This window comes from Pristiophorus japonicus, chromosome 5 (assembly GCF_044704955.1).
Source record: "Pristiophorus japonicus isolate sPriJap1 chromosome 5, sPriJap1.hap1, whole genome shotgun sequence".
NCBI lineage: Eukaryota > Metazoa > Chordata > Chondrichthyes > Pristiophoridae > Pristiophorus > Pristiophorus japonicus.
The window spans coordinates 134,081,688-134,109,620 of NC_091981.1; the positions used below are offsets into that span (position 1 = coordinate 134,081,688).

Consider the following 27,933-nt stretch of genomic DNA (forward strand, 5'->3'; position numbering starts at 1 on the left):
GGCCATTGAAAAGCCACCAGGACAGCCAAATTCACCGAGGAAAAAGTAGGACTTTTCCCGGCAGTGCTCGAACGTGACATCGCTGGGGCCCTTGAGAAGGTAACATTTGTTATTACTTATTAGTGTTTTGATTTCATTTTCCAGCATATGCAGTATTTATCTTTTGATATAGTTTTATAAATTATTAGTGTTTTTATTTCATTTTCCATCATCCGCAGTATTTATCTTTTGATAAAGTTTTATTAATTGTTTTTGGCTCCATTAAACCTGCTGAGTGCTGCTCAGAAGTTTGCACATATCCCTGTACTTTCGTACAACATTTAGGTCTGACTGTTTAGTGGAGTCCTGTGGGCTGCAGAGACCTGCTTGGCAGGGTTCACCCTGAGGATGGGAGGAGTGTTGGGAGGGCGACACCTGGTACACCTGGTCAGATGCAGGGTGGCATGCAGGAGAATGTGTCACTGTCAGAACTGTGCAGAGAGGCGGCGGGCAAGGGAGGCAGCAGCCATGATTTGTTCATTCTGCGCTAGACCAGTGTGCCCGCCGTCTTCACCAGCCCGAATCAGGATTGTGGTTGGTTGCTTGGGGACAAGGGATAGCCCCTGTCCACTTCGGTGATCACTCTTCTGCGGAACCCCAGGACGTCGCCAGAGCATGCATACAATGACACTCATTGTGCCACCAGGTGCATCATCGAGCAGTGCACAGGCATCCTTAAGCAGAGGTTCCTGTGCCTGGACCGCTCTGGTGGCACCTTGCAGTACTCTCCTCAATGGGTCTCCATAATCGACGTGGTCTGCTACATGCTGCACAACCTGGCCATCATGAGGGGACAGCTGCTGGAGGTCGATCCAGCACTCCCTGAGGAGGAGGAGGAGGTGGGGGTGCAATAGGAGGAGGAGGAGTAGGAGGAGCAGGAGGCTCAGGAGGAAGAGGAGGATCCTTGTTGCCCCAGAGCTAGGAGCCATCGACCCATCGCCACCCTGGAAGGGCCGGGTGCAGACTGGCCAGCACCCTCCTGGGAGGGTGCGTCCTGACGTATATGGAGGTGCAATCTCCCTCCATGTATTATGTACTGCCTGTATGCCAGGTCGATGGTGGATAGGCAATGGCAGACATTTAAAGATCACATGGATGAACTTCAACAATTGTACATCCCTGTCTGGCATAAAAATAAAACGGGGAAGGTGGCTCAACCATGGCTAACAAGGGAAATTAGGGATAGTGTTAAATCCAAGGAAGAGGCATATAAATTGGCCAGAAAAAGCAGCAAACCTGAGGACTGGGAGGAATTTAAAAGTCAGCAGAGGAGGACAAAGGGTTTAATTAGGAGGGGGAAAATAGAGTATGAGAGAAAGCTTGCAGGGAACATAAAAACTGACTGCAAAAGCTTCTTTCTATAGATATGTGAAGAGTAAAAGATTAGTGAAGACAAGTGTAGGTCCCTTGCAGTCAGAATCAAGTGAATTTAGAATTGGGAACAAAGAAATGGCAGACCAATTGAACAAATACTTTGGTCCTGTCTACACTAAGGAAGACACAAATAACCTTTCGGAAATACGAGGGGACCGAGGGTCTAGTGAGAAAGAGGGAATCCTTATTAGTCAGGAAATTGTGTTAGGGAAATTGATGGGATTGAAGGCCAATAAATCCCCAGGGCCTGATAGTCTGCATCCCAGAGTACTTAAGGAAGTGGCCCTAGAAATAGTGGATGCATTGGTGGTCATTTTTTGACATTCTATAGACTCTGGATCAGTTCCTTTGGATTGGAGGATAGCTAATGTAAGCCCACTTTTTAAAAAAAGGAATGAGAGAAAAAACAGGGAATTATAGACCATTTAGCCTGACATCAGTAGTGGGGAAAATGTTGAAATCAATTATTAAAGATGTAATAGCAGTGCATTTGGAAAACAGTGACAGGATTGGACCAAGTCAGCATGGATTTATGAAAGGAAAATCATGCTTGACAAATCTTCTCGAATTTTTTGAGGATGTAACTGGTAGAGTGCACAAGGGAGAACCAGTGGATGTGGTGTATTTGGACTTTCAAAAGGCTTTTGACAAGGTCCCACACAAGAGATTAGTATGTAAAATTAAAGCACATGGTATTGGGGGTAATGTATTGACGTGGACAGAGAACTGGTTGGCAGACAGGAAGCAAAGAGTAGGAATAAATGGGGCCTTTTCAGAATGGTAGGCAGTGACTAGTGGGGTACCGCAAGGTTCAGTGCTGGGACTCCAGCTATTTACAATATACATTAATGATTTGGAAAAAGGAATTGAATGGAATATCTCCAAGTTTGCAGATGTCACTAAGCTGGGTTGCAGTGTGAGCTGTGAGGAGGATGCTAAGAGGCTGCAGGGTGACTTGGACAGGTTAGGTGAGTGGGCAAATGCATGGCAGATGCAATATAATGTAGATAAATGTGAGATTATCCACTTTGGTGGCAAAAACAGGAAGGCGGAATATTATCTGAATGGCAGCAGATTAGACAAAGGGGAGGTGCAATGAGACCTGGGTGTCATGGTACATCATTCATTGAAAGTTGGCATGCAGGTACAGCAGGTGGTGAAGAAGGCAAATGGCATGTTGGCCTTCATAGCGAGAGGATTTGAGTATAGGAGCAGGGAGGTCTTACTGCAGTTGTACAGCGCCTTGGTGAGGCTACACCTTGAATATTGTGTACAGTTTTGGTCTCCTATTCTGAGGAAGGGCATTCTTGCTATTGAGGGAGTGCAGCAAAGGTTCACCAGGCTGATTCCCGGGTTAGCAGGACTGATATATGAAGAAAGACTGGATCGACTAGGCTTATATTCACTGGAGTTTAGAAGAATGAGAGGGGATCTCATAAAAACATATAAAATTCTGACAGGTTTGGATAGGTTAGATGCAGAAGAATGTTCCCGATGTTGGGGAAGTCCAAAACCAGGGGTCACAGTCTAAGGATAAGGGGTAAGCCATTTAGGACCGAGATGTGGAGAAACTTCTTCACTCAGAGTTGTTAACCTGTGGAATTCTCTACCACAGAAAGTTGTTGAGGCTAATTCATTAGATATATTGAAAAGGGAGTTAGATGTGTCCCTTACAGCTAAAGGGATCAAGGGGTATGGAGAGAAAACAGGAATGGGGTTTTGAAGTTGCATGATCAGCCATGATCATATTGAATGGTGGTGCAGGCTTGAAGGGCCGAATGGCCTACTCCTGCAACTATTTTCTATGTTTCTATGTTTCACCCCATGTCAGAAAACAGTTTTCTTCTTCTGTCCTCCACACCGTCCATCAGTGTCTCCAGCTCCATATCAGTGAACCTGTTGGCTCTCTTTGCACCTCTTATACCAGCCATCCTTCCAACCTCCTTCCCCCCTCAGGGCCTTACTTCAAACCCTGGCCTTTAAAAAGTTGGCTCATTAGAAATCCACTTTGGAAGGGTTCACTTGCGCTGGAACCCATTTGTTCACTTTTGGAGCTGAATATGGGGTGGCCCAGCCACAAACATTTTTTAGCGCTGATGGTCACAAAAAGGTAGGGGAGCACCAGCTTTCCAGCGGTACTGAATTTCAGACCCCTTATCTCCACCCAAACTGATTCAACATCTTGATCTTCTGAGCCAATATTGTTTCTCACTAACGCACTTATCTCATCCTTTATTAACAGAGCTACCCCTTCACCTTTTCCTTTCTGTCTGTCCTTCCGAATTGTGCAATACCCCTGAATATTTAGTTCCCAGCCTTGGTCACCTTGAAACCACGTCTCTGTAATGCTATCAACTCATCTATTCTGTTACGAATGCTGCGTGCATTCAGCTAAAGAGCTTTTGAATTTGATTTTTTTTTACCATTTTTTCCTGCTTTGGCATCATTTTCTGATTCACTTTTATGTTGATATATTCTGTCCCTTCCTGGCACACTCTGGTTTTCATTTCCCTCAGTGCTACCCTGCTCTGTTGCCTTCTCTTTTTTCTTTGACTTTTTAAATTTTCGCTCACTTGAACCCTCCCCCCGACCTCCCCCCCCCCCACTAATTAGTTTAAAGCCCTCTCTACAGCCCTAGTTATTCGATTCACCAGGATGCGAGTCCCAGCACGGTCTGAGTGGAGTCCGTCCCAATAGAACAGCTCCCTTTTTCCCCAGTACTGGTGCCAGTGTCCCACAAACCAAAACCCATTTCTCCCACACCAGTCTTTGAGCCACGTTTTTAACTCAGATCTTATTTACCCATTGCAAATTTGCTCGTGGCTCAGGTAGTTATCCAGAGATTATTACCTTTGTGGTTCTGCTTTTCAATTTGGCTCCTAGCTGCTCATAATCCCTCAGCAGAACCTCTTTGTTTGTCCTATCTGTGTTGTTGGTACCCACATTGACCATGACAACTGGATCTTCCCCCTCCCACTCCAAGTTCCTCTCCAGCCCAGAGGAGATGTCCTTACCTGTGGCACCGGGTAGGCAACTCAGCCTTCGGGACGCACGCTCTCGGCTGTAGACAACAGTATCTAATGTTACTGTCCCCTATCACTACAATGTTTCTTTTTACTCCACCCACTTGAATGGCCCCTACACCATGGTGCTGTGGTCAATTTGCTCATCCTCTCTGCAGTCCCTGCTCTCGTCCACAAAGGGACTAAGAGCCTCAAACCTGTTGGACAAGTGCAAGGGTTGAGGCTCCTCCGTCACTCCGTCTTGAGTCCCCATACTTTCGTCATTTGTAGTCACACCCTCCTGTCCCTGACCACGGATCGAATTTGAATTAATTAATCTGATTGGTGTGACTAGCTCCTAGATCACTTTGGCCAGGTAACACTCCCCCTTCCTGATGTGTCATAGTGTCTGCAGCTCGGACTCCAGGTTCCTCAAGCTGCAGACACTTGCTGCAGATGTGGTCACTCTAGACCTCAATGGTGTCCACCAGCTCCCACATGTTGCAGCAGTAACACATCGCCTACCCTGCCATCTATAATGTATTTAATTAATTAGATTTGGTTTTTAGCAAGGAGAGAGAGAGAAAAACTCACCAACCAATCACTTCCCTGCTTTGCTGTTAAGTCGAATGTTAGCTTTTAACCTAATATTTCATAGCATAACTTCTAGGCTAAAATGTTATTGTCTATTAATATAATGTACTTTTTGATAGGATGGTCTAAAACAACTTGCTCATTGATATAAAATCGTTCTTAAAACACAAACAATGCTCATTGAAAGCTGTTTCAAGCACAGTTACTACCATGAAATGGTATATAGATCACACCTTGATTTAGGTTTTGTAATGGCCTAGAAAAATGATGGGATGCACTTTAGGCATTGCTGTAAAAACTTTTCCTGCCAGCAGTCAATGTCACAGCTGTGACTTTTTCACCACTGCAACAAAGGTACAAAATTTGAGGGTACATTGCAATTATTTTAACATGACCGATTACTTTTTTAATTCACTATAGATTAGTTTTAAAATGGACTTTTCACAGTTTCTCACCATTCCTTCCTGGAGATCATAAAATCTCTGTAGTAACTGAATGGTGGTACTTTTTCCACAGCCGCTGCTTCCCACCAGGGCGACTGTCTGTCCACTGTTAATCTTCAAATTCAGACCATTTAAAATCTACAGAAAGAATCAGAGCAATTCAAAACGTTTAACAAGAACAAAGGTATTCTGAAAACGTTTAGAAAAAGTTTGCAAACTGAAAAAATACTCAGCGATGTGCTTGCAGTCACAATAACATTAATGCATTACTGATTGAGTCTGCAACTAAAACAATTTAACTTAGGATGAAGTTTAATTAAAAGCCACCAAAAAACAAAATAAAATAAAAGCACTGTAAACCGGTTCTGTGGTCCAGCTGGTATAGTGACACCTCAGTGCATACTTTCACCAGGCAATCAACATGATGGGCTAGACCTTCCACTTTTTTTGCATCGATACCACCCACAACATCCATTTTAACGCTGAGATGAGGTATACTGCCCAGATATCGCCTATTTCGGCACAAAATGGAAACTAACGCCCATGTGCCGATCACTTATCGGCCAGCATAACTTTCGGCATGTACTTAACATCGAGAAATAATAATACCGCCTGCCCACTTTTTTGGGGGGAGTAAAGATCAGAATGGGCAAAACTAACACCCAAAATATCACCGAGCGTTACTTTTGGCATGTACTTAATGCTGAGATTCAATAATACCGCCCGCCCACTTTTTTTTGTCACGAAGATCAGATTTGCCAAAACTAATGCCCAAAATATCGGCGAGCATTACTTTCGGCACTTCGCACACATATCGCCGAAAATAATTTTCGCCGATAAAACCGCTGTGAAAAAGTAGCTCTCACCTGAACTAATCACAGCAGTATGGACGCCATTTTCTAAATCACAGGTTGCTTCATTTAAAAGGCTGCTTCAACTTCTGGGGAGTTTTGAGGTACTGTGGAGTTCTTTTAAGGTGATTTGAACATCTGAACAAACATCTTATCATACTGTGGACGATTGGAATTTAGTTTAGGTGTCTTAGTGGGAACAATTATTGTTTGTGAGCAATAAGTATAATACTGATAATTATTGGAATGGGGCCTGTCATTTCTCAGCCTGTCTTGATGACTACGCACATGCTGCAGACTAGAAATGGAAGAAGGTATATTCAACAGCATTATGTGCCCAGTCTAAGATGTGCTAGACTGCTGAGGAGGACGAGACCTTACACCCCACGCACTTACAGGGAGAAGCGGTCTTACCTGAATTTGTCCGATAAGACGTGCCTTAGGAGACTGCACTTCCACAAAGGAGGTTATCAGTGAGATATGCCAGCTCATCAGAAGAGATCTGCAGTCTGCCAGCACCATCAGGACCACACTGTCCGTCGAGGTCAAAGTCACCACGGCACTTTCGTTCTACGCATCGGGTTCCTTTCAGGCCACAGCTGGCGACATTTGTGGTATATCTCAGCATGCCACACATTGCTGCATTCAACAGGTAACTGAAGTCCATAATATGGACTTCATCAGCTTCCCTATGACCAGGGAGGCACAGACTGAGAGGGCTCTAGGAGTCTACTGAATTGCTAACTTCCCCAAGGTGCAAGGAGAAATAGACTGTATGCACATCACCATGCGGGCACTTTTCCAGAATGCAGAGGTTTTTCGGAACCGAAAGGGATTCCACTCACTGAATGTGCAACTCGTTGTCGACCACCAGCAAATTATAATGGCAGTGAATGCAACATTTCCGGGCAGCATCCATGATGCTCACATCCTGCGTAAGAGCGCTGTATCTGACATGTTTATGAGTCAGCCACAATACAATGCTGGATGCTTGGTGACAAAGAATATGGCCTCACCACCTGGTTGATGAACCCCCTGTGTAACACCCAAACAGAAGCCGAGAAACGATACAACGAGAGCCACAGAGCCACACGCAATAGCATTGAGAAAATCATTGGTGTGCTTAAGCAGCGCTTAAGATGCCTGGACCACTCAGGAGGCGAGTTACAATACCACCCTGAGCAGGTAGCTGCACAACTTGGCTATCAGGAGGGGACAAGAATTGCCAGAAGGGACTGCCAGTCCACCTCAGGAGAGAGGAAGAGAAGGACGAGGAGGTGGATTCTGACCTCGGGCCAGGCAATCAGGCTGATGCTGAAACCATGCCCCCGCCCCCACCTAGACCACAGGAGAGGGCCCGTGGTGGCTACATAGTTGCAAGACTCTTACATCAGCAGCTCATAAATGAGCGCCTTGCTTGAAATAACGTTGCTGGTATTTACAAAGCTGCAACACTGCTCTGTCTGCAGCTCATACATCAAAGGTGGGCATCGCCTTGGTGATAGTTAAAGTTTAAGTTGATTCATGTAAAGTTTTATCCCCTTTCATGTTAAGGAATCACCAGTGTGTAACGGTGCAGCTATCTGAGACAATGCACAACAAGGTTATGTTAAATAAAAAACATTTAAGGAGAGCATTTGTATGAAATCATAATTATAACTGTAAAAAAATGCCCCATACCACCCCCACCCCACCTCACAACAAATTTATAACATTTAGATCAATCAAATGGTCAACATGCCCAACAACACACAACACAAATGCAAACCAACAAGGTAGCTCCCTCCCCCCTTCCTCTAAACCTCCCAACAAAATAGCACCAACAACATAAAAATATGCCCAAGACAACACTTGCGGCCATGCACCTCACTTTTCTTCCCCCCCCCCCCCACCACCGCCACCCCCCCCTTCTCCTCGCCACCTCTACCCCTCCCCCTCCTGACTCCAAGCCGCCTGGCCGAGGAGTTCCTCAGGTGCTGCTTCATTGCGGGGTGGCGGGGGGGGGGGGGGGGGAATGACGGCAGAACTGCTGGTTGGACGGAAACAGGAGAGGATGGTCCCGAGGTGGCAAGATCTTCCTCCTGGCTGTCATTTGTTATTGGCAATGGGGGTGCAGCACTTTGGGGTGCAGTGCCACGCTCCGGGACCAGTGGGAGGCCTCTGCCACCAGTGTTCCTGGCTATCACCAGGCCATCTGCAGCAAGTACTCCATCATGGTGGCGGACATGCTGACCAGCTGGTGGGATAAGCCCCCCATTGTCTGGAGGATCTGCTGACCTATGTCAAAACTCCTCCTGGACAAGTGTACCATGGCCCGCTCAGATCTGCCGCTCGTGGAGCAGACCTGCCACGTCGAACCAACCTCCACTTGGTCAGCGCCATCCTGGAGACATCTGTAGTGCCCTGTGGCAAGGTGCTTTGGCCCAGTACCTCCATGGTGGAGGTGGGAATGGCCGCTGGAGCACGAGATATCATCAATGTCGTATGGAGCTTGGTGATGCAGGCTCCTCAAAGTCGGCACTGTCATACGTGGAGAAAGGACCCAGCAGATTGATGGGCAAGAATCGGGGTTCTTCAGCACCAGATGGAGGATCGTCCAGCGAGTCCGTCCCTGCGCCCCCACCTTCTGGGCTTGGTGGTCTTGCATGGGGCTGTGCTGCTGGATGAGTTGCAAAACATAAATGAGGTTATTCGAGGAGAAGGGGGTGCCCGGGTCACAAGGTGATTCCAGCGCTACACACAGAATATGCATGACAAAAGCACCACCACTATCAAAATCATCGCAGACATCACATTTCAAGACCATGGCTAAATTCTGCATTGCAATGATTCTCATGAGGCCAACACTTTTATCATTCATCTATCATATATTATTGGTCGGATATGAGTGGTGTGGCATCTATTGACTTTACATCACGTAATGGTGTATACTTTACTCACGTGGCATCAAGCTCTGCTGCTGCTTGCGTGGCCAACTGGGGGTGGCTCCCTACTAGTGCCAGCACCCGCTCCTCAATGTCGGTGAGGTCGTTGATGACTGGTGACCGCCACCCATTCGCCTCTGATCGGCCCTATCCCTCGATAGCTTCTTCTGTAAAAGGTAGTACCAGCACAACATAGCATGAGACCATTGCTAGGTACTGTCACAGAGACTGATACAACACATAACCGACAGATGTAATCATGATTATTATTATATTATTATTCTTTACCTAAAGACATACACCGTGACCGCAGGCTTTGAGTAAAACATTTCCGGTATAAGTGCAAGACATCACATCTGAGTTTAATCACTCATTACACTTCTAATTCAAATTATATAAATATATAAGTAAATGTAAATAAATGTAATACTTACTCTGCCGGATCCGACAAGGTTGTTTCAACACTTGCGGCATTGGTTGCCCTCACGCACCTCGTTGATCACTGACGAGACCACCTCGGCTATGTCGGCCCAAATCCTCTGATAGACCTTTGGGGTAGGCTTCCCACGCCCACCCTGGATCAATTGACCCCAGCGTGACTCTCCCTCCCGCAGGAGGGAGGCATTTGCCTCGTCCGAGAATCTCCTCGCACTTTTTCATCCTCCCTCACTGGTTTCGCCATCGTCAGTCTCCACAGCATGCTATGTTGCCTCCTCCATCCATTCCATTGTAACAATACATTTTCCGCAAAATACTTGGTGGGAACGTTATTTGTCCTTGGAATTCCTTTTAGTGCTAGAAAATCCCTCTCCTACCTCCTAAACCAGCCAAACAAGCACACACCATACCCACACATACGTTCAGTTCCTCTCCGCTCCCTCTCTCTCCTCTTCTGCGCATATATTGATGACCCCTGACCTCCTGAAACGCGGGAAATGACCGTTGCCATGCCGATGCTATCGACACTTTACAGCAGAAGGTCAAAAAAATTTAACACTCATGCCCATTTCAGATCACTCGCGATAACGGCCATTTTATAAAATGGAAAGTTGGGGTTTTGGAAATGGCCGATAATCCGGCGATCTCAAAATCCATTTTTACCGCCCACGCTGGAAATAACGCCCATTTTTGGCCAATCTGCACAAAAGTGGAAAGTCTAGCCCAATGGATGTTGTATGCAATTTTTAGGTTGTCTGGCATTTCCAGGAACTGATCTTACCATAGAAGTTCCCCAAACAGCAAAACTGCCCCATTTAAACCAAATTTCTCCACATGAAAGCGGGTCTAAATATTTGCATTTTGTAAGATAATGTTGTGGTAAATTTAAGAATGGATGCTCTCCTTTGCTTGATGGCAAATCTATTTTCAAGTGATCGAATACATTTTTTTTTAAAAAGCTGCAAATGCAGGAAATCTAAAGCAAAAGTATATAACATTCTGGAGATACTGAGGAAATCAGTCAGCACATGTAAAGAGTCAAAACAGGTTAATGTTTTGGTTAACCTGCCTCTTCTCTTTACATATGTTGATTTATCTCTGTATTTTCAACATTTCCTGTTTTTGTTTTTGCTAACTGGGTTGAAAGAGGGATAATGCAAAGCTGCTCTGATAGTTCAGCTGGTTAAGACAGTGAGTAGCAGAGCCACAGGTGAGGCAAGTACCAGTTTTGATTGCTGGTCTGTGTTGAGTGACGTGATTATTGTTGGGATGATGGTAGCAATGTTACAACTGGCTCCTAGGACAAAACCAAAATCCCTGTCCCTCTTTCCAATGACTTCTGTTGGAATTGCATTTGTGCAAATATCGGCTGTAAATAGGATAGAACTTGGCTACGACCTGTCCAATGATTGAATGGTTAGTGGAAACTCCTTCTTGAGGCCAATCATGACTTGGGCAAGTTATCAACTGTCATCCTACATACAAAGAAATTGTACTTTGCAAGAAACATGTACAAAGGAAGAAAACAAAATAGGCTACATAAAAGCAGCAGCTCTAAAACTAAGACAACCATCTTTAGCACAGAGCAGTTTGTAACAAAGTGTATCATGTGGTAGGGTATGAGAGATTGAACAATAACTCATATTTGCTTAATATTTCACTTAATAGTACTTTATTTAGTGATGCTATAGCATCTGCAAGCATGTGGGGTTAATTTCCTCTGTGCATTACTTTTAGCACAGCAGTCAACAGTTGTTTAATTAGACATTAACCTATATAAAGTTCACATATATATTTAGAATTCCATTAAAATCAAAAATATTCATTTGTTTTTGATCTGGATTTGTTATAAATGTAACAAAACATTTTAATACCTTTACATCTGCTCGTGATGGGTAGTTAAAATACACATTCTTAAATTCTACTATTCCTTTAATTTGATCAGGTTTATATCCTTCTTCTGAGAAACTATCTATGGCAGATTTCTTAAAGGAAAACCAAAAAGAAGATTATCATACAATAATATGAAGGAGAAAGCACATCAGACAATTTTATTATTGGTTATGAAATGCAAATTTCCAATTAGAAAGGAATCTCAGCCAGTGGTTAAATTAACATTAAACTGTTTACTTCAAGAGAATAGTGGAGAAAACAGAAGGGAGAAAAGACACAGCAGACTTATTGCTGTTGCTGTTAGAGTGTATCCTCTGATTATCTGGAATCACGAACAGTTGCCTCACTTTCAAATTGCAACCACTGGGATTGGCAGCATTTCATACCAGCAGCGAACATTAAACTTATACTTTTTAACATAGCGGTTAAAACCCAGGCTCTGAAATTACACTAGCAGGAAAATATTTATGTTAAACAGACACAAGTTTTAGCGCTCCTCCACTAGTATCTCACAGGGCCACAACCTATTCTAACATTCTTCCCAGAACCTCAACACTATGGTATCATTTGCTTCTCTGAGTCTTTCCTTCTTTCGACACTCTTCGGGCTTTTAAACTGAAGATTGTCATCATCTAATCACTATTTAACTATTTACAATATATATCAATGATTTGGATGAAGGAATTGAGTGTAATATCTTCAAATTTGCAGATGACACTAAGCTGGGTGGGGTTGTGAGCAGTGAGGAGGATGCTAAGATGCTGCAGGGTGACTTGGACAGGTTAGGTGAGTGGGCAAATGCATGGCAGATGCAGTATAATGTGGATAAATGTGAGATTATCCACTTTGGTGACAAAAACATGAAGGCAGAATATTATCTGAATGGCGGCAGATTAGGAAAAGGGGAGGTGCAACGAGACCTGGGTGTCATGGTACATCAGTCATTGGAAGTTGGCATGCAGGTACAACAGGCAGTGAAGAAGGCAAATGGCATGTTGTCCTTCATAGCTAGGGGATTTGAGTATAGGAGCACATTATAGTCCATCTGACACCTTATTGCCCACTCACTTACCTGTCTATATCTCTTTGCAGGCTCTTTGTGTCCTCCTCATAGCTTACTTTCCCATCTAGATATGGATTATTTTAAAATGTGATTTTAAATTAATTAACCACTCCCTCAAATAGCTAGCAAATCCTCCCCTAAATGTTTCCATCCTACTGTACCTTTGTATATTATATAGGATTACATAGGATATACGGCACGGAAACAGGCATTCGGCTCAACCAGTCCATGCTGACGTTTATGCTCCACTCGAGCCTCCTCCCATCTTTCCTCATCTAAATCTATCAGCATAACCCTCTATTCCCTTCTCCCTAATATACTTGTCTAGTCTCCCCTTAAATGCATCTATACCATTCATTTCAACCATTCCCTGTGGTAGCAAGTTCCATAGTCACACCACTCTGCGTAAAGAAGTTTCTCCTGAATTCCCTATTGGATTTGTTAGTGACTATCTTATATTGATGGCCTCTAGCTATGCTCTTCCCCACAAGAGGAAACATTCTTTCTGTATCCACTCTATCAAAACTGTCATAATTTTAAGGACCTCTACAGAAGAACACAATTTATAATTTTCTTCTTTACCTCATCTAGTATTTTATAGATTTCAAATGCAGCTCCTCTGGCATTAGAAAATGCTTCAATATATGGTGCTGTTTGGCCAACAGAAAATGTTCCAAAGGTGACACAGAAAAAAATCTAAAAATATAGATGAAAGATGAGTTAGAAATATGACTTAAAAACATCTCAAAAGTGGGTTTAAAGGATCCATGTTCCTGACAAGTGATGTTAGAGGTAGAATTATTATAATTTGTTAAAAATAAAAAAGGGACTAATTGGCAACTTTGGCAGAGATGGAAAAATAGCAGTATTGGATCAGTTGCCTGCTATATACCCTGCCTGATATTCCTTTCCATTTCCTTCAACAAAAAGAATATCTAGCAGGGTGTATAATGGATGGATGATTTACCGCTGCTGGTTTACTACTCCTGCTGAAGTTGAAAATTCCCCCACTTAGATTATTAATTTTTAAACAGGCTGCCATTTTGTTCGAGCCGATCGCCACCCATTTCTTGTACAGCACATGATACAGTGAAAGGCTATCACCTTATATACTTATCAGAAGTGTGGACGTGCCACTGTCAAGGATAGGGGAATGGTTCTCTTTCGGAAGATATTAAAATGCTTGATAGTGTGCATGTGTGAAGTGACAGACAGGATCAGGCTTGGTTTTCAAGCCCCTCACAGTTGAACTGCTAGCTAACATTTACTATGTAGGCTCATTAATGAAGAAAAGTTACTTAGTCAAAATGTATCTGGCACCAATGGAACCATAATGCAAAAGCATCTTGGATGGGGGAAATCGAAGAGGTGGAAATAAAAATTGAGAGAGATGTAAAATGAGCTGCCTATTCACTATCACCTGTTTTAAACTATCACACAGTAAAAATCTGCCCCACTATCTTTTTAAATCTGAGGGAAAATGGGCTCTATTTTTTCCCATTCCCTGTTGTCCATGAGCCATGCAGCACCTGCAGGAAGAGTACAAGCCGAGCAATTTGTTCCAAGGCTGCCACCATGACCACTTTAGCAAATATATAAGAGTGGCCTGCAGACATTGCTTCCTCTGATTTTCCTTCACGGGGAAAGAAGCATTCAGCAATGTGAGGAATTGAACCTGTGGTGGAACTCTCCTCGGTACCACTTACTGGTATTCAAAGCATGGAGGTACTTCAACATTTAATTAAAAAATAAATAACTAAACAAGGAATACCACTCATTTAAAATTACCCTAACACATATCAGTTAAGCTGCAAAGTTGATTTAATATATTACTGTACTTACAGTAAGGACTGTTCCAATGGTATATCCTGAGTTCTCAAGAACCAAAGAAGTTCCATACCAAAATCCAATTGCATAAGATCCAAATATTATAAAGTAGGCAAACCCAACAGCCAGGTTTGCAATAATAGCCTTCTTTATACCAATCTTTTTTGCTTCTCCTAAATTTCTATGGTACCTTTAGAACATATCAAAAATGAGAAAAACATTCAGTTTTAGAATTGAGCAATACCCCCTTGATAGTTGTCAATGTTCACCATGCAGACCTTTCAATTTCTTTCTGTTGCCCTCCAAAAGCCACCACTGTTCGGATTGCCCCCAACACTTCTTCTGCAACCGCTCCAGCTTTTGCATAAGCTGTCATCTCCAGGTTGGTGAATGAGACTGTGAGCTGAACATGGAAAACATTGAAACTGAGGTCATAAATATATTTAGTCTTAAAATATTTTATCTTGCTGCTGCAAATTATACATAATTTTGAAGACAAAGTTACATGTTTCACCTTGAAATGAAAACAGGTTGAAAACCTGTAATATAACAAGTCAGTAACAGTGCATTGTCTTCCAACTTCAACAAACAGGTTTGGACCCTATGGAACGTTTTCACTACTCCAACATTAAAACTAACCCCATTTAAAACCCACTGTACATATACTAGAAACATAGGAATAGGAGTAGCCCATTCAGCCCCTCGAGCATTTACTGCCATTCAATTAGATCATGGCTGATTTGTATTTCAACTCCATTTACTCACCTGGTTCCATATCTCTTAATAGCCTTACCTAACAAAAAATTATCAATCTCAGTTTTGATATTTTCAATTGACCAAGATGCATCACGTACAGTCTATGCAACTTGTCCTCATAATTTAACCCTTCTAGCCCTGGTATCATTCTGGTGAATCTGCACTGTACCTCTTCCAAGCAAATATATATTTCCTGAGGTGCGGTACCCAGAACTGAACGCAGTACTCCACATGCGGTTTCCTGTATGAACACTGTAAAGGGACACTGACTATAGCCTAGAAATGGCAGTTGGTAAATTATCAATGGCTAAAATGCTCATTTGAAATTACTCTGTCCATTATTTTCGCAGGGGCATTCATCAATTTATATTAATAGGTTAATGTTTTCAGCAAAAGACGCAAAGCTATTTGGTTTCAACGTTAACGCTCAACTGGCCAGTGAGGTAGGCTAGTATATGTTGACAGTAAGTTGTCTTCTGTATTAATGTTCATGTTTACATAGAAAGTGTGTTGTGTATTTATTGCTTTTATCTCAAAGAGTGTAGGGAAATATATACCTTACTGTGTTAAACTGTGTACTGTCCATTTATTTTTCTTATGTAAATAAAACTATTTATTGCATCGTGGTTTGTCAGGAGTAGGCAAGCATGTTTATCCAGTTTGGGGAGAAAGGAGAATTCACATGGCACCACATGGTATATTCCATTCCCCAGTGTTGAGAGGAAGAGTAAGGGGGCGAAATTGCTTATCGCCCCGTTCGGAGCGGCAGCAGCTGCGAGGGGGAATTCCTGCGCCAGGCGCAGAAGTCCCGCCCCGCCACCTATATTTTGATTACTGCCCCCAAGAGTAAGTGGAGCACAAAATATTGCTCCGTGGGGCGTGAGCAGGGCGGAAGGGATGGAGAGGGGCACAGTGCTACGCGGTGGGATGCATAGCGCTGCCGTGTAGACAGTGCCCTCCCCTTCATTAAAGAGAAGGGCCAAGGTTCCGACTCTGCGTTCGAGGAACGGGGCCATCCCTGGACCACCAGGGAGCAGGGTGCCATGGCAGCAGCCCGGCATGCAAGCGGGGTGCCGAGCTTGCAAGATCGCGGCATGGAGCCTGTGGTCAAACAGGAAGGCAGCCCTGACCAGTAAGTCGGCCATTTTTTAAATTTTGAACTTGCCACCCCCCCCCCCCCTTTAAATTTTGTCCGCCGCAGTTTCAGGGGACGTGACTGAATTTTCGCTCCAGGGTGAAAACAGGTCACTGCGCACAGAGATAACATTGTCATTTGCCGGCACAACGGAGCGGGACACTTCCGGCTGGAGCGGGGCGGCGCTAAACTCCCGTGGAATTTTGCAGGAGTCTTTAGTGGTGCTGCGCCTGGGCGAAAAGTTGTTTGCACTCAAATTTCTCCCCCTAGGTCTCACTATAGTATACATAGATATTAGATACAAAAATGTGCACTCCAGTTTACAGTGGACGTGAGGTCTATTTACAGGAGTGACAGGTGATATTGAAAATGTCCAAAGTAATTATCCAAAAACACGATACTCCATTAAAATACCAGATTGAATATTATCATAACAACGTGTTGAGCATTCTGTTTATATCAACAATAAAAACGTATTTATGTAGCACCTTTAACGCAGTAAAACGTCCCAATGTGCTCCACAGGAGTGTTATAAGACAAATTTAAACACGTTGGGGCTGAAATTCACCGTCCCCGAAGGAACGCCTACCGTGGGGTTTGGACGGCCAATTGAAAAAAATCGATTGGCTGCTGCAGTTGGAGGATTTCCCCTCCCAGAACCATATTTAGCTCGGGGTGGGGGGGGGGATTTGAGCCGTGTGCACTTCCGTCGGAAACGGCGTGGTGAAGCCGCTGTAAAGGTAACTTTCCAGCGGTGAGCTCTGCAGTGTGTGGGCCGCTGAAAAGCGGCAAGGACAGGGATTTTTAGCTGCAAAAAAGTAAGACTTTTCCCAGCAGTGTCCCCGCGGAGTATTCGATGCGGAGTTCAAACGCGACATCGCTGGAGTGTTGCGGCGATCAGAGCTCTTTGGTAGGGAAATAGTTTTATTAAATTTTAGTGTTTTTATGTCAGATTACATCATCCGCTGTATTTATCTTTTCATATAGTTTTATTAATTGTTTTGGCTCCATTCAACTTTCAGGTCTGACTCTTTAGTGGAGGCCTGTGGGCTGCAGAGACCTGCTTGGCAGGGTTCAACCTGAGGATGGGAGGAGTGTTGGGAGGGCAACACCTGGTATACCTGCTCAGAAGCAGGGCGACATGCAGGAGAAGGCATCGCCGTCAGCACCATGCCGAGTGGCAGCGGGCAAGGGAGGCAGCAACCATGATTCATTCATTCTGCGCCAGGTGCCCGCCATCTTGACCGGCCTGAATCAGGATTGCGGTTGGCTGCTTGGGGACAAGGAATATTCCCTGTCCACTTGGCTGCTCGCTCCTCTGCAGAACCCCAGGACAGCACCAGAGCATGCATACAATGACGCTCATTGTGCCACCAGGTGCCTCATTGAGCAGTGCATAGGCATCCTTAAGCAGAGGTTCCGGTGCCTGGACTACTCTGGTGGCACCTTGCAGTACTCTCCTCAACGGGTCTCCATAATCGTCATGGTCTGCTGCATGCTGCACAACCTGGCCATCATGAGGGGACAGCCACTGGAGGTTAAGCCAGCAGTACCACCTGAGGAGGAGGAGGTGGCAGAGGAGGAGGATGATCCCCGTCACCCCAGAGCTAGGAGGCGTCAGCCCATCATCACCCTGGAAGGGCCGGGTGCTGACTGGCCAGTACCCTCCTCACATATATGGAGATGCCTGACACCTCCCCTGCAATCTCCCTCCATGCATTATGTACTGGCGGTCTGCCAGGTCTCCCCACGTCAGGAAACAGTATTCTTCTTCTGTCCTCCACACCATCCATCAGTGCCTCCAGCTCCATATCAGTGAATCTGTTGGCTCTCTTTGCACCTCTTACACCAGCCATCCTTCCAAACTCCTTCCCCCCTCAGGGTCTTGCTGCAAACCCTGGCCTTTAAAAAGGTCAGGTAGCAACTGGCTCATTAGAAACCCTTACCTGCGTGCTGAATTTCTCAGTGGTCATAATGCTCAAATTAAGACGGGCACACTGCTGAAAAATCTACTTTGGAAGGGTTCATTCGCACTGGAACCCATTTGTTCATTTTTGGAGCTGAATATGGGGTGGCCCAGCCACAAAAAAATGTAGGCGCCAGTGGCCACAAAAATGTGGGGGGAGCACCAGCTTTCCAGCGATACTGAATTTCAGGCCCCTTATTTCTAGGTTTATATCACAAATATTCTTGAGGTGCTTTTATTCGTATTCTGTACTGTTTTATTCACGTACATTATTGTTTTTCTCAAGTGTTTAATTTTGTTTGCACCTACCTTGGACCACAGCACAGCTGATAATGCAAGGAGTGGGCTGGCGGCCAGAATTACCAGCGTCAGCTTCCATCCCTTTGCAAAACCAACAATGATACCTCCTGCAAAAGTAGAGATGTACTGGAACAAAAGTCCAATCTTATCACCGATTCCCTCATTGATTTTGTTGATGTCACTGGTCATTGAAAAAGCACAATAAATTTCAATGCTATTATTTATAGCCACAAGGTTCTTTTGTGCAATAATACACTAATTTATCTAGTCTGAAAATATAATATTCTTACGCTGTTAGACGTGTGTTGAGTTGTCCAGCTGGGTTAACATCAAACCAGCCAATTTCTTTGCTCAGTACAACACGAAGAAATGTTTTTCGGAGTCTTCTCGTCTGTCTTGCAGAACTCAGAACCCAAAAGGAAACTTGGATGTATGCAAATAGGAGTGCTCCTGCTCCAATTCCAACATAGTAATAGGAAAACCTATGATAGAAGCAATGAATGTTTCTTTTCTGAATAAATCACAATTTCTCTTCTATAAAGTATTAATACCAAAGTCATTTTGTTTTTGATTTGGGCATTCTTTAGAGTGAAAAATAGAGAATTGGTAATGTTTGTAAATAGATGTGTCAACCTCTATTATAGGTACTACTAAATCACAGTGCAATAATTCAGGAAATGCAGTAGATCTTTACTGAATGATATATCTGCTCACTATGCATTATTTTGAATAAGAAATTATTGCAGTAGCACTTACTCAGCCATTTGTTCTTCAAAGGGCTGCTCGTCACAGTCTGTTCTATTTACTGCAATAAACCATGATGCACAATATAATTATATTGCAGAAAAAGGAAAAAAATATTTATTTGCTGGCATTCCGAATAGATATCATTAGATTAAATTGCATTAATGATTTGTGAAGCTATGTTAAAGTTCACCCTGCCAATTACAACGTGCAGTGTCTTCATACACTCTCCCCAGTCTCTCTCTCCTTCCCCAGTCTCTCTCCCCTTCCCGTATCTCCCCCTCCAAAGTCTCCCTCTCTCTCTGCCCCACTCTTTCTCTCTCTCTCTTCCCCAGCTTCTCTCTCTCTCTGTCTCGCTCTCTCCCCCCAATCTCTCTCTCTCTTCCAGCAGTCTCTCTCTCTCTTCCCACATTCTCTCTCTCCCTCTGCCCCACTCTCTCTCTCACCAGCCTCTTTCTCTCTCTCTCTCTCTGCCCCACTCTCTCTCCCCCCAGCCTCTCTCTTTCTCTCCCCAGCCTCTCTCTCTGCCCCACTTTCTCGCTCTCTCCTCAGCCTCTCTCCTCAGTCTCTCTCTTCTCTCCCCCAAGTCCCACTCTGTCTGTATCCAATCTCTCTCACTCCCGTCTCTCATTGTTCCCACAGTCTCTCTCTCTCTCCCCCCCCCACTCTTTCTCTCTCTTGCTCTCTCCCCACAGTCTCTTTCCCTCTCTGCCCAATTTCTATCTCTCACTCTCTCCGAAATCTCTCTCTCCCTCTGCCCCACTCTCTCTCCCTCTGCCCAGCCTCTCACTCTCTCTCCCCAGCCTCTCACTCTCTCTCCCCAGCCTCTCACTCTCTCTCCCCAGCCTCTATCTCTCCCCGACTGTGATATTTTCATTATGTACAGAAACACACACAGCCTTAAGATGGAAGAACATACCAGGACTTACCAGTCAGGTGACCTGTTCCCTTTATTATAAACAGCACTGGCTGCAGTGCCGTAGGAGTACACAGGTGGAGCTATATATATTACACTTCTCCCTCCTTAATGAAGAAGTAATTATAACAAAATAATTATACATAACTTGCATGGTTATACATAACAAAAGATATGGACTTATTTTGCCATATTTACAAATCAAACTTAACCACTTGTTTTCTGTTTCAAAGAGGATACCTTCACTCTCGAACAGAACCTTCCAAACATGGTGTTGAATTTAAACTCATTCGAGGCTGATCCTGAGGAAAGTTTTCCTCCAAGGGATGCCCTTGATTTTCATTTGAACTAACTCTCTAACTTTTATTCTATCTCTATCAAAGTAACTGAGTGCAAAAGTCTTGGTGAAGCACATTCCCAGGTGCTGACCATGGAGGTCTCCTAATAATTTGGACCTGAATTTATTTGGTATAACCAACCTTGCACCCCACATGATACAATCTTTATCGACTGATAATTCATTCCTACGAATGAAGAATGGATGAATATCTTTGTCTGTTACATGGTTTGGCCAGTTATTTGCAGTATAATCATACACCTTTGACATAACTGGGTCATTTTTGGTAGCTCTACCAATCTCTTCAGCTGTGACTGGCAGTTCATCAATGTATGAAAAATAGAACACTTCTTCCCTATCGGGTGTAACTGGTGATGGGGAACGCAATCTAGACATAACACCAGCATTACTGTGATCAGCTGATCATCTGTATTCAATATAATATGTATATGCTGACAAAATCAAAGCCCATCTCTGCATTCGGGCTGCAGCTAATGTTGGAATTGGTGATTTGGATGGAGGATTGCTGTCAGGTGGTTATGGTCTGTAACAATGGTAAACTTATGACCATACAAGCATTTGTGGAACTTCTTGACCCCAAAAATTAATGCCAAAGCTTCCTTTTCGATTTGCGCATAATTATACTCACTGGCACTGAGAGTGCGTGAAGCAAAAGCAATTGATATCTCCTCCCCACTACGTAATACGAGAGATCACTGCCCCAACTTCATATGGAGAGGCATCACATGCTAGCTTAAAGTCCTTAGAAACATAGAAACATAAAAAATAGCGCAGGACTAGGCCATTCGGCCTTTTGAGTCTGCACCACCATTCAATATGATCATGGCTAATCATGCAACTTTAGTACCTCATTCCTGCTTTCTCTCCATACCCCTTGATCCTTTTAGCCGTAAGGGCCACATCTAACTCCCTTTTGAATATATCTAATGAACTGGCCTCAACAACTTTCTGTGGTAGAGAATTCCACAGGTTCACAATTCTCTGAGTGAAGAAGTTTCTCCTCATCTCGGTCCTAAATGGCTTAGCCCTTATCCTTAGACTTTTACCCCTGGTTCTGGACTTCCTCAACATCGGGAACATTCTTCCTGCATCTAACATGCCCAATTCCGTCAGAATTTGATATGTTTCTACGAGATCCCCTCTGATTCTTCTAAATTCCAGTGAATATAAGCCTAGTCGATCCAGTCTTTCTTTATACTGTCATTCCTGCCATCCCGGGAATCAGTCTGGTGAACCCTCGCTGAACTCCCTCAATAACAAGAATGTCCTTCCTCAGATTAGGAGACCAAAACTGTACACAATATTCAAGGTGTGGCCTCACCAAGGCCCTGTACAACTGCAGCAAGACCTCCCTGCTCCTATACTCAAATCCTCTCGCTATGAAGGCCAACATGCCATTTGCCCTCATCACCACCTGCTTTACCTGCATGCCAACTTTCAATGATATGATGAAAGACTGGATCAACTCAGCTTATATTCACTGGAATTTAGAAGAGTGAGAGGGGATCTCATAGAAACGTATAAAATTCTGATGGGATTGGACAGGTGAGATGCAGGAAGAATGTTCCCGATGTTGGGGAAGTCTAGAACAAGGGGTAAAAGTCTAAGGATGAGGGCTAAGCCATTTAGGACCGAGATGAGGAGAAACTTCTTCACTCAGAGAATTGTGAACCTGTGGAATTCTCTACCACAGAAAGTTGTTGAGGCCAGTTCATTACATATAATCAAAAGGGAATTAGATGTGGCCCTTATGGCTAAAAGGGTCAAGGGGTATGGAGAGAAAGTAGGAATGGGGTACTAAAGTTGCATGATCAGCCATGATCATATTTACTGGTGGTGCAGGCTCAAAGGGCCTGCACATATTTTCTATGTTTCTATCATACCAGAACTCACCAGTCAGGTAACTTGTTCTCTTTATTATAAACAGCACTGGCTGCAGTGCCACAGGAGTCTACAGGTGGAGCTATAATATATATATATACTGCCCCACTTTCTCTCTCTCCCCAGTCTCTCACTCCCCCTCCCCCTCTCCCCTCTCCCCTTCCCCCTCCTCCTCCACCCCCCCTACTCCTCTCCTCCTCCACCCCCCTCTCCTCCCCCTCTCCTCCTCCACCTCCCCCTCCTCCAATTTTATTGTGTTTATGTGTGTTTTTAAACACTTGCTCCTGTAAAAGTAGGCTATGCGGCAACTTTTTCAGGCGCAAGATTTTTGAGGACATTTGCCGGGCAGGATATGCATAAATCCCGCAATCTTGCCCAAGCAAATATCCTCGCTCCCGATCTGTCAAGCTCTAGCTTGACAGATCGGAAAAGCCGGTTTTCAGCGCATGCGCATTGTGCACTGAAAACCGGCTTTTCTGATGCCTTCCCGGGTCCGTAGAAACTTCGTACGGGCCAGGGATGTCGGAATTTTTGGACCATTATTTTCAAATATATTGAGAGAATAGGACGAGGGGACACAGGCTCAAACTAGTAAAAGTCAAATTCAGGACTGAAATCAGGAAATTCTCCCTCGTATAGTTATCAACACATGGAACAGAGTCCATGATAGAAGAGTGGAGGTGAATGCCCTAAAATCAGTTAAGAGTCAATTAGATGCTCGAATGGGAGGACTGCAGGATGCTCCTTGACAGATGAATTATCTGATAAATGGTCTCCTTCACCAATAATTATCCTGTTATCTCACCTGCTTAAAGCAGAATTGTTAAAGTGGCTGCAGATTCTACAGATTAAGAGAGTTAGGCTGTAATTCCCCACTAAAATTAAGAAATTTGAGGTAGATGTCATGGACCAAGATTGCAGTTAGACTCAGGACTCAGAAGTAAGCACACAAAGGTGGACTGAAGCCTAAGTGAAAGGGCTGGGCCTGGAACTAAGCTAGGAAGAAAGATTAGAGGAGGGTGGTAGAGGTTAAGATATTGCAAGCTAGGGAAAATTAGTCATTAGTTTTGTAAATAAAAGCTTCCGACTCCTACTAGCTGACTGAAATGTGGAGGCATGGCTCAGTAAAGGGCATTTCAGTTAAAAAGAAACATGAAACCTATTGTTAGAAAATGTAATAAATCACTTTTTATACAGTTGCTTACCATTACTCCATGCAATAAATGTAGCATGAAACTGTACTTTGCTACCCATCAATGAGTAAAAAACAAAAGTGTTGTCATAATTACATTTACTGCCAGGCATATAATGCATTGCGTGTATTGTGATTAATTCAAAAGTTTTATTATTCATTCATTTAATCTTTACTGCGGAGAGCATCTCACATAACAACTTTTCACACTGCTCCATAAATAACATGGCATTTGTCTAAAATACTTGAGGGGCCGAAATTCGCATGGTTTGCGACTGTCCTTAGCGCTTCTGAGGGGACGCTAATGGGGAGCAAACCATTTTTTGTCCCGGGGACGCTTCCGGCTCCCTCAAAATTGCGCGGGGGTTAGCGGAGGCGTAAAACCGGTAGCGCCCTGGGCCGCTGCACCTCTGGCGATGATATCATTACCGTGCGCAACACCACGTTTTCATGCCCACGCTGCCTGTTTTCGCCCGCGACGGAAATTCGCCAGCGCCCCGTGAGGCCATCACAAGCGATGTCAACACCAGCCTCGCGGGTCGCGAATCGGGACACACTCCGCTTGCGGGGTGAAATTTAAATGCGAGGTGCGCGGCGCCATTTTGATTTTTCGGCCTTCATGAGTATTTTCGCGGGGTCCCTGCCGCAATGGTGCAGTCCAGCACTCCACGGCCACTGTGGCCATGGCATCCCACATCCCCGGTGGCCTAGTGGATGTTATGTATGCATACCTCACCAACGTGTAAGACTTGCCACCAGGGGCACACCTGTGGGAGACCTAAAGGTCACCTATGCACCCTGGGCAAGCAGGTATCAAAGGCAATCCACCATGCTGCTTGCTCACTTTGGAGTTACATTAAAGAGACCAAGGTCACAATGGTTTGAGCTAACAGCACAGTCTTGTGGAGTTATTCTGAACAAAATAATTGGCGACAAGTTACAGATCACGAACTTTCATGCGGTAATGGCTGCGGTTGGTATTCTTGAGAGATTTGTTGAGGGTGATGATTGGGAAGCCTTCGTTGACCAGTACTTCGTGGCCAACGAGCTGGACACAGCTGAGACGGCGGTCAAGCGCAGGGCGATTCTCCTCACTGTATATGGGTCTTCAATATATGGCCTCATCAAAAATCTGCTGGGATTGAGCACTTTGCTGGAACCCTGGCATTTATTGCTATGCAAGGGTGACGACTGGGTTTGGGTAAATCTCAAGAGACAGCCTTTAATAAGGCCAGAAACCTGCTATGCTCTAACAAGTTACTTGTATTGTATGACCCATGTAAACGTTTACTACTAGCTTGTGATGCGTCATCGTACATGGTCGGTTGTGTGTTACAGCAAGCAAATGTGTCAGGCAAACTGCAACCGGTTGCATATTCTTCCAGAAGTTTATCCAAGGCTGAAAGAGCCTACAGGATGGTTGAGAAAGAAGTGTTAACATGTGTATACGGGGTTAAGAAAATGCACCAATATCTATTTGGCCTCCAGTTCGAGCTCAAAACCAACCACAAACCGTTCACCTCACTGCTCTCAGAAAGCAAAGGTATCAAGACCAATGCTTCGTCCCGCATCCAAAGATGGGCACTAATATTGTCTGCTTATGACTATGTAATCCGCCACAGACCAGGCACTGAGAACTGCACTGACGCTCTCAGTCGGCTACCATTGCCCACTACCGGGGTGGAAATGGCGCAACCCGTAGGCTTGCTTCTTGTAATGGATGCTTTCGAGAGCGAGGGGTCACCCGTCATGGCTAGCCAGATCAGGACCTGGACTAGCCTGGACCCTGTGCTATCACTAGTAAAAAGCTGCATCCTTAATGGGAGCTGGTCGGCGGTTCCCAGGGAAATGCAAGATGAAATTAAGCCGTTCCACCGACGTAAGGATGAATTGTCCATCCAATCGGATTGTCTCCTGTGGGGTAATCGTGTGGTTTTGCCAAAAAAAGGCAGGGAAACATTTATATGCGACCTGCACAATACTCACCCAGCCATAGTCATGATGAAGGCTATCACCAGATCGCACGTTTGGTGGCCCGGCATTGACTCTGAATTGGAGTCAGGCATACACCACGCAACACTTGCTCACAGTTGAGCAATGCACCCAGGGAGACCCCACTGAGCCTGTGGTCATGGCCCTCCAAACCGTGGTCCAGGATCCACGTAGATTTTGCTGGCCCTTTTCTAGGAAAGATGTTTCTAGTAGCAGTGGATGCTTACTCTAAATGGATTGAATGTATAATAATATCATGTACGTCCACTGCCACCATTGAAAGCCTCAGGGCTATGTTCGCCACCCATGGTTTGTCCGACGTCCTTGTTAGTGACAATGGACCGTGTTTTACCAGTTCTGAATTCAACGAGTTCATGACCCGCAATGGCATTAAGCATGTCAGGTCTGCCCCATTTAAGCCCGCATCCAATGGTCAAGCGGAACGGGCAGTCCAAACCATGAAGCACAGCTTGAAACACGTAACGGACGGCTCCTTGCAGACCCGGTTATATCGGGTCCTGCTCAGCTACCGGATGCTCCCCCACTCGCTCACCAGGGTTCCCCCTGCAGAATTGTTAATGAAGAGAGCACTCAAAACCAGGTTCTCCTTAGTCCACCCAGATCTCAATGATCATGTAGAAACCCGGCAGCACCGGCATAACATGTACCATGATCGCGCGGCTGTATCGCGTGACATTGAGGTTAATGATCCTGTGTTTGTTCTCAATTATGGTCATTGTGATGTTATGTATTGATGTGTGTATCGTCCTGGTACCTTAAATGTAATGTAAGCACAATGCCACACCACAGAGGGCGCTGTGGTTGGAAACCTGGAAGTGCCTGCAACAGGTGCTATAAAAGGCTGACCACCACACCTGAGAGGCACTCTGGAGCTGAACAATAAAGGACAACTGTCACAGCAGTTAGATTTACACCAGAGCGTGTGGAGTCAGTAATTTGTGTGCTACATACATCACATTGGCGACTAGGAAGCGGACGAACTCCACGCAACCATGGCTACTCTGGGCTTGCTAAAGGATTTTACCGTGGGCAATGATTGGGAGGCCTTTACGGAAAGGCTCGAGTACTACTTCACAGCAAATGACCTGACGGAGGACACAGACGCAATGAGAGATAAGCCTAAGGCGATATTGCTCATCAGTTGTGGAGATGAGGTTTACTGTCTCGTCAGGGATTTGCTGGCACCCGGGAGCGACAAGGACACGTCATACGATGAGCTGAATGAACTCATTCGTGACCAGTTGAAACCAAGGGAGAGCATCCTCACGGCCAGATACAAATTTTATCATCACTGCAGACCCGAGGGCCAGGATATCACCAAAATATGCTGCGGACCTCAGGAGACTCGCGGCGCCGTGTGATTTTGGCGCACACCTTGACGAGGCTTTGTGGGACGTTTTCGTTATGGGGATTAGCCACGAGGGCCTCCTTCACAAGCTGTTAGCCACAGAACCCACAGTCACTCTGACAAAGGCCATTGCCATCAGCCGGGCTCATATGACCTCGACTTGCAGCACCAAGCAAATAATCCACACAGTCTCGAACCCGGCAGGCACTGTCCACAGGATAGTGCCCACCACGGACAAAACTGCAGAACGTGGCTCTGCCCAGGGCAGAAAGCACGGACTTCGGGGTCCTGGAACTCAGAGTCCGCTGAGGGGGGCCAATCAAGCAGCACCATGCTGGTACTGTGGAGGAAGCCATGGGGCTCACTGGTGCAAGTTTGCGGAGTACACGTACAATATCTGGCACGTTAAAGGCCACCTTCAGCGTATGTGTAAAAGTTATTGGACTCACCACGTGGCTGAGGAGATGGGGGATAATCCATCATCCAGCGAGGAGCAGGTAGAAGATGATGAGGTGTTGGGACTGTACACGTGCATCGACGATTTGCCCCCAGTGTTAAGGGAAGTAAAAATCAACGGAGTCCCTGTGAGTATGGAAGTGGACATGGGCTCGGGTCCGTCGTTGATGAGTCGGAGAACTTTTGGTAAACTGTGGATTAACCCAGCTGCACGACCCAAGCTGGTCCCGGTCACGGCGAAGCTGCGTACCTACACCAGGGAACTAATACCTATTCTTGGCAGAGCGATGGTGCAGGTATCCCACGGGGACGAGACGTACGGTTTACCTTTGTGGGTCGTTGCAGACGATGGACCGACGCTCCTCGGCCGGAGGTGGATGGGGATGGTCCGTGGGAGCTGGGAAGACTTCACCACTCCAC

General features: G+C 45.0%; 1 protein-coding gene across 8 annotated transcripts in view; it reads right to left on the minus strand.

Moving 5' to 3' along the window:
* The window catches only part of LOC139264463 (ATP-dependent translocase ABCB1-like), a 276,998-nt gene that overhangs the window by 136,626 nt on the left and 112,439 nt on the right, over positions 1-27,933 (minus strand). For 3 of the 8 annotated variants that reach the window (XM_070880981.1, XM_070880983.1, XM_070880989.1), the window contains 8 exons: positions 19,362-19,410; positions 18,896-19,087; positions 18,615-18,786; positions 14,727-14,851; positions 14,464-14,638; positions 13,204-13,317; positions 11,540-11,650; positions 5,465-5,590 (listed from right to left, as the gene is read on the minus strand). In XM_070880981.1, coding sequence (XP_070737082.1) covers positions 5,465-5,590; positions 11,540-11,650; positions 13,204-13,317; positions 14,464-14,638; positions 14,727-14,851; positions 18,615-18,786; positions 18,896-19,087; positions 19,362-19,410 — 1,064 coding nt within the window. The other 5 variants (XM_070880987.1, XM_070880985.1, XM_070880982.1 and 2 more) reach the window with 5 other exon arrangements.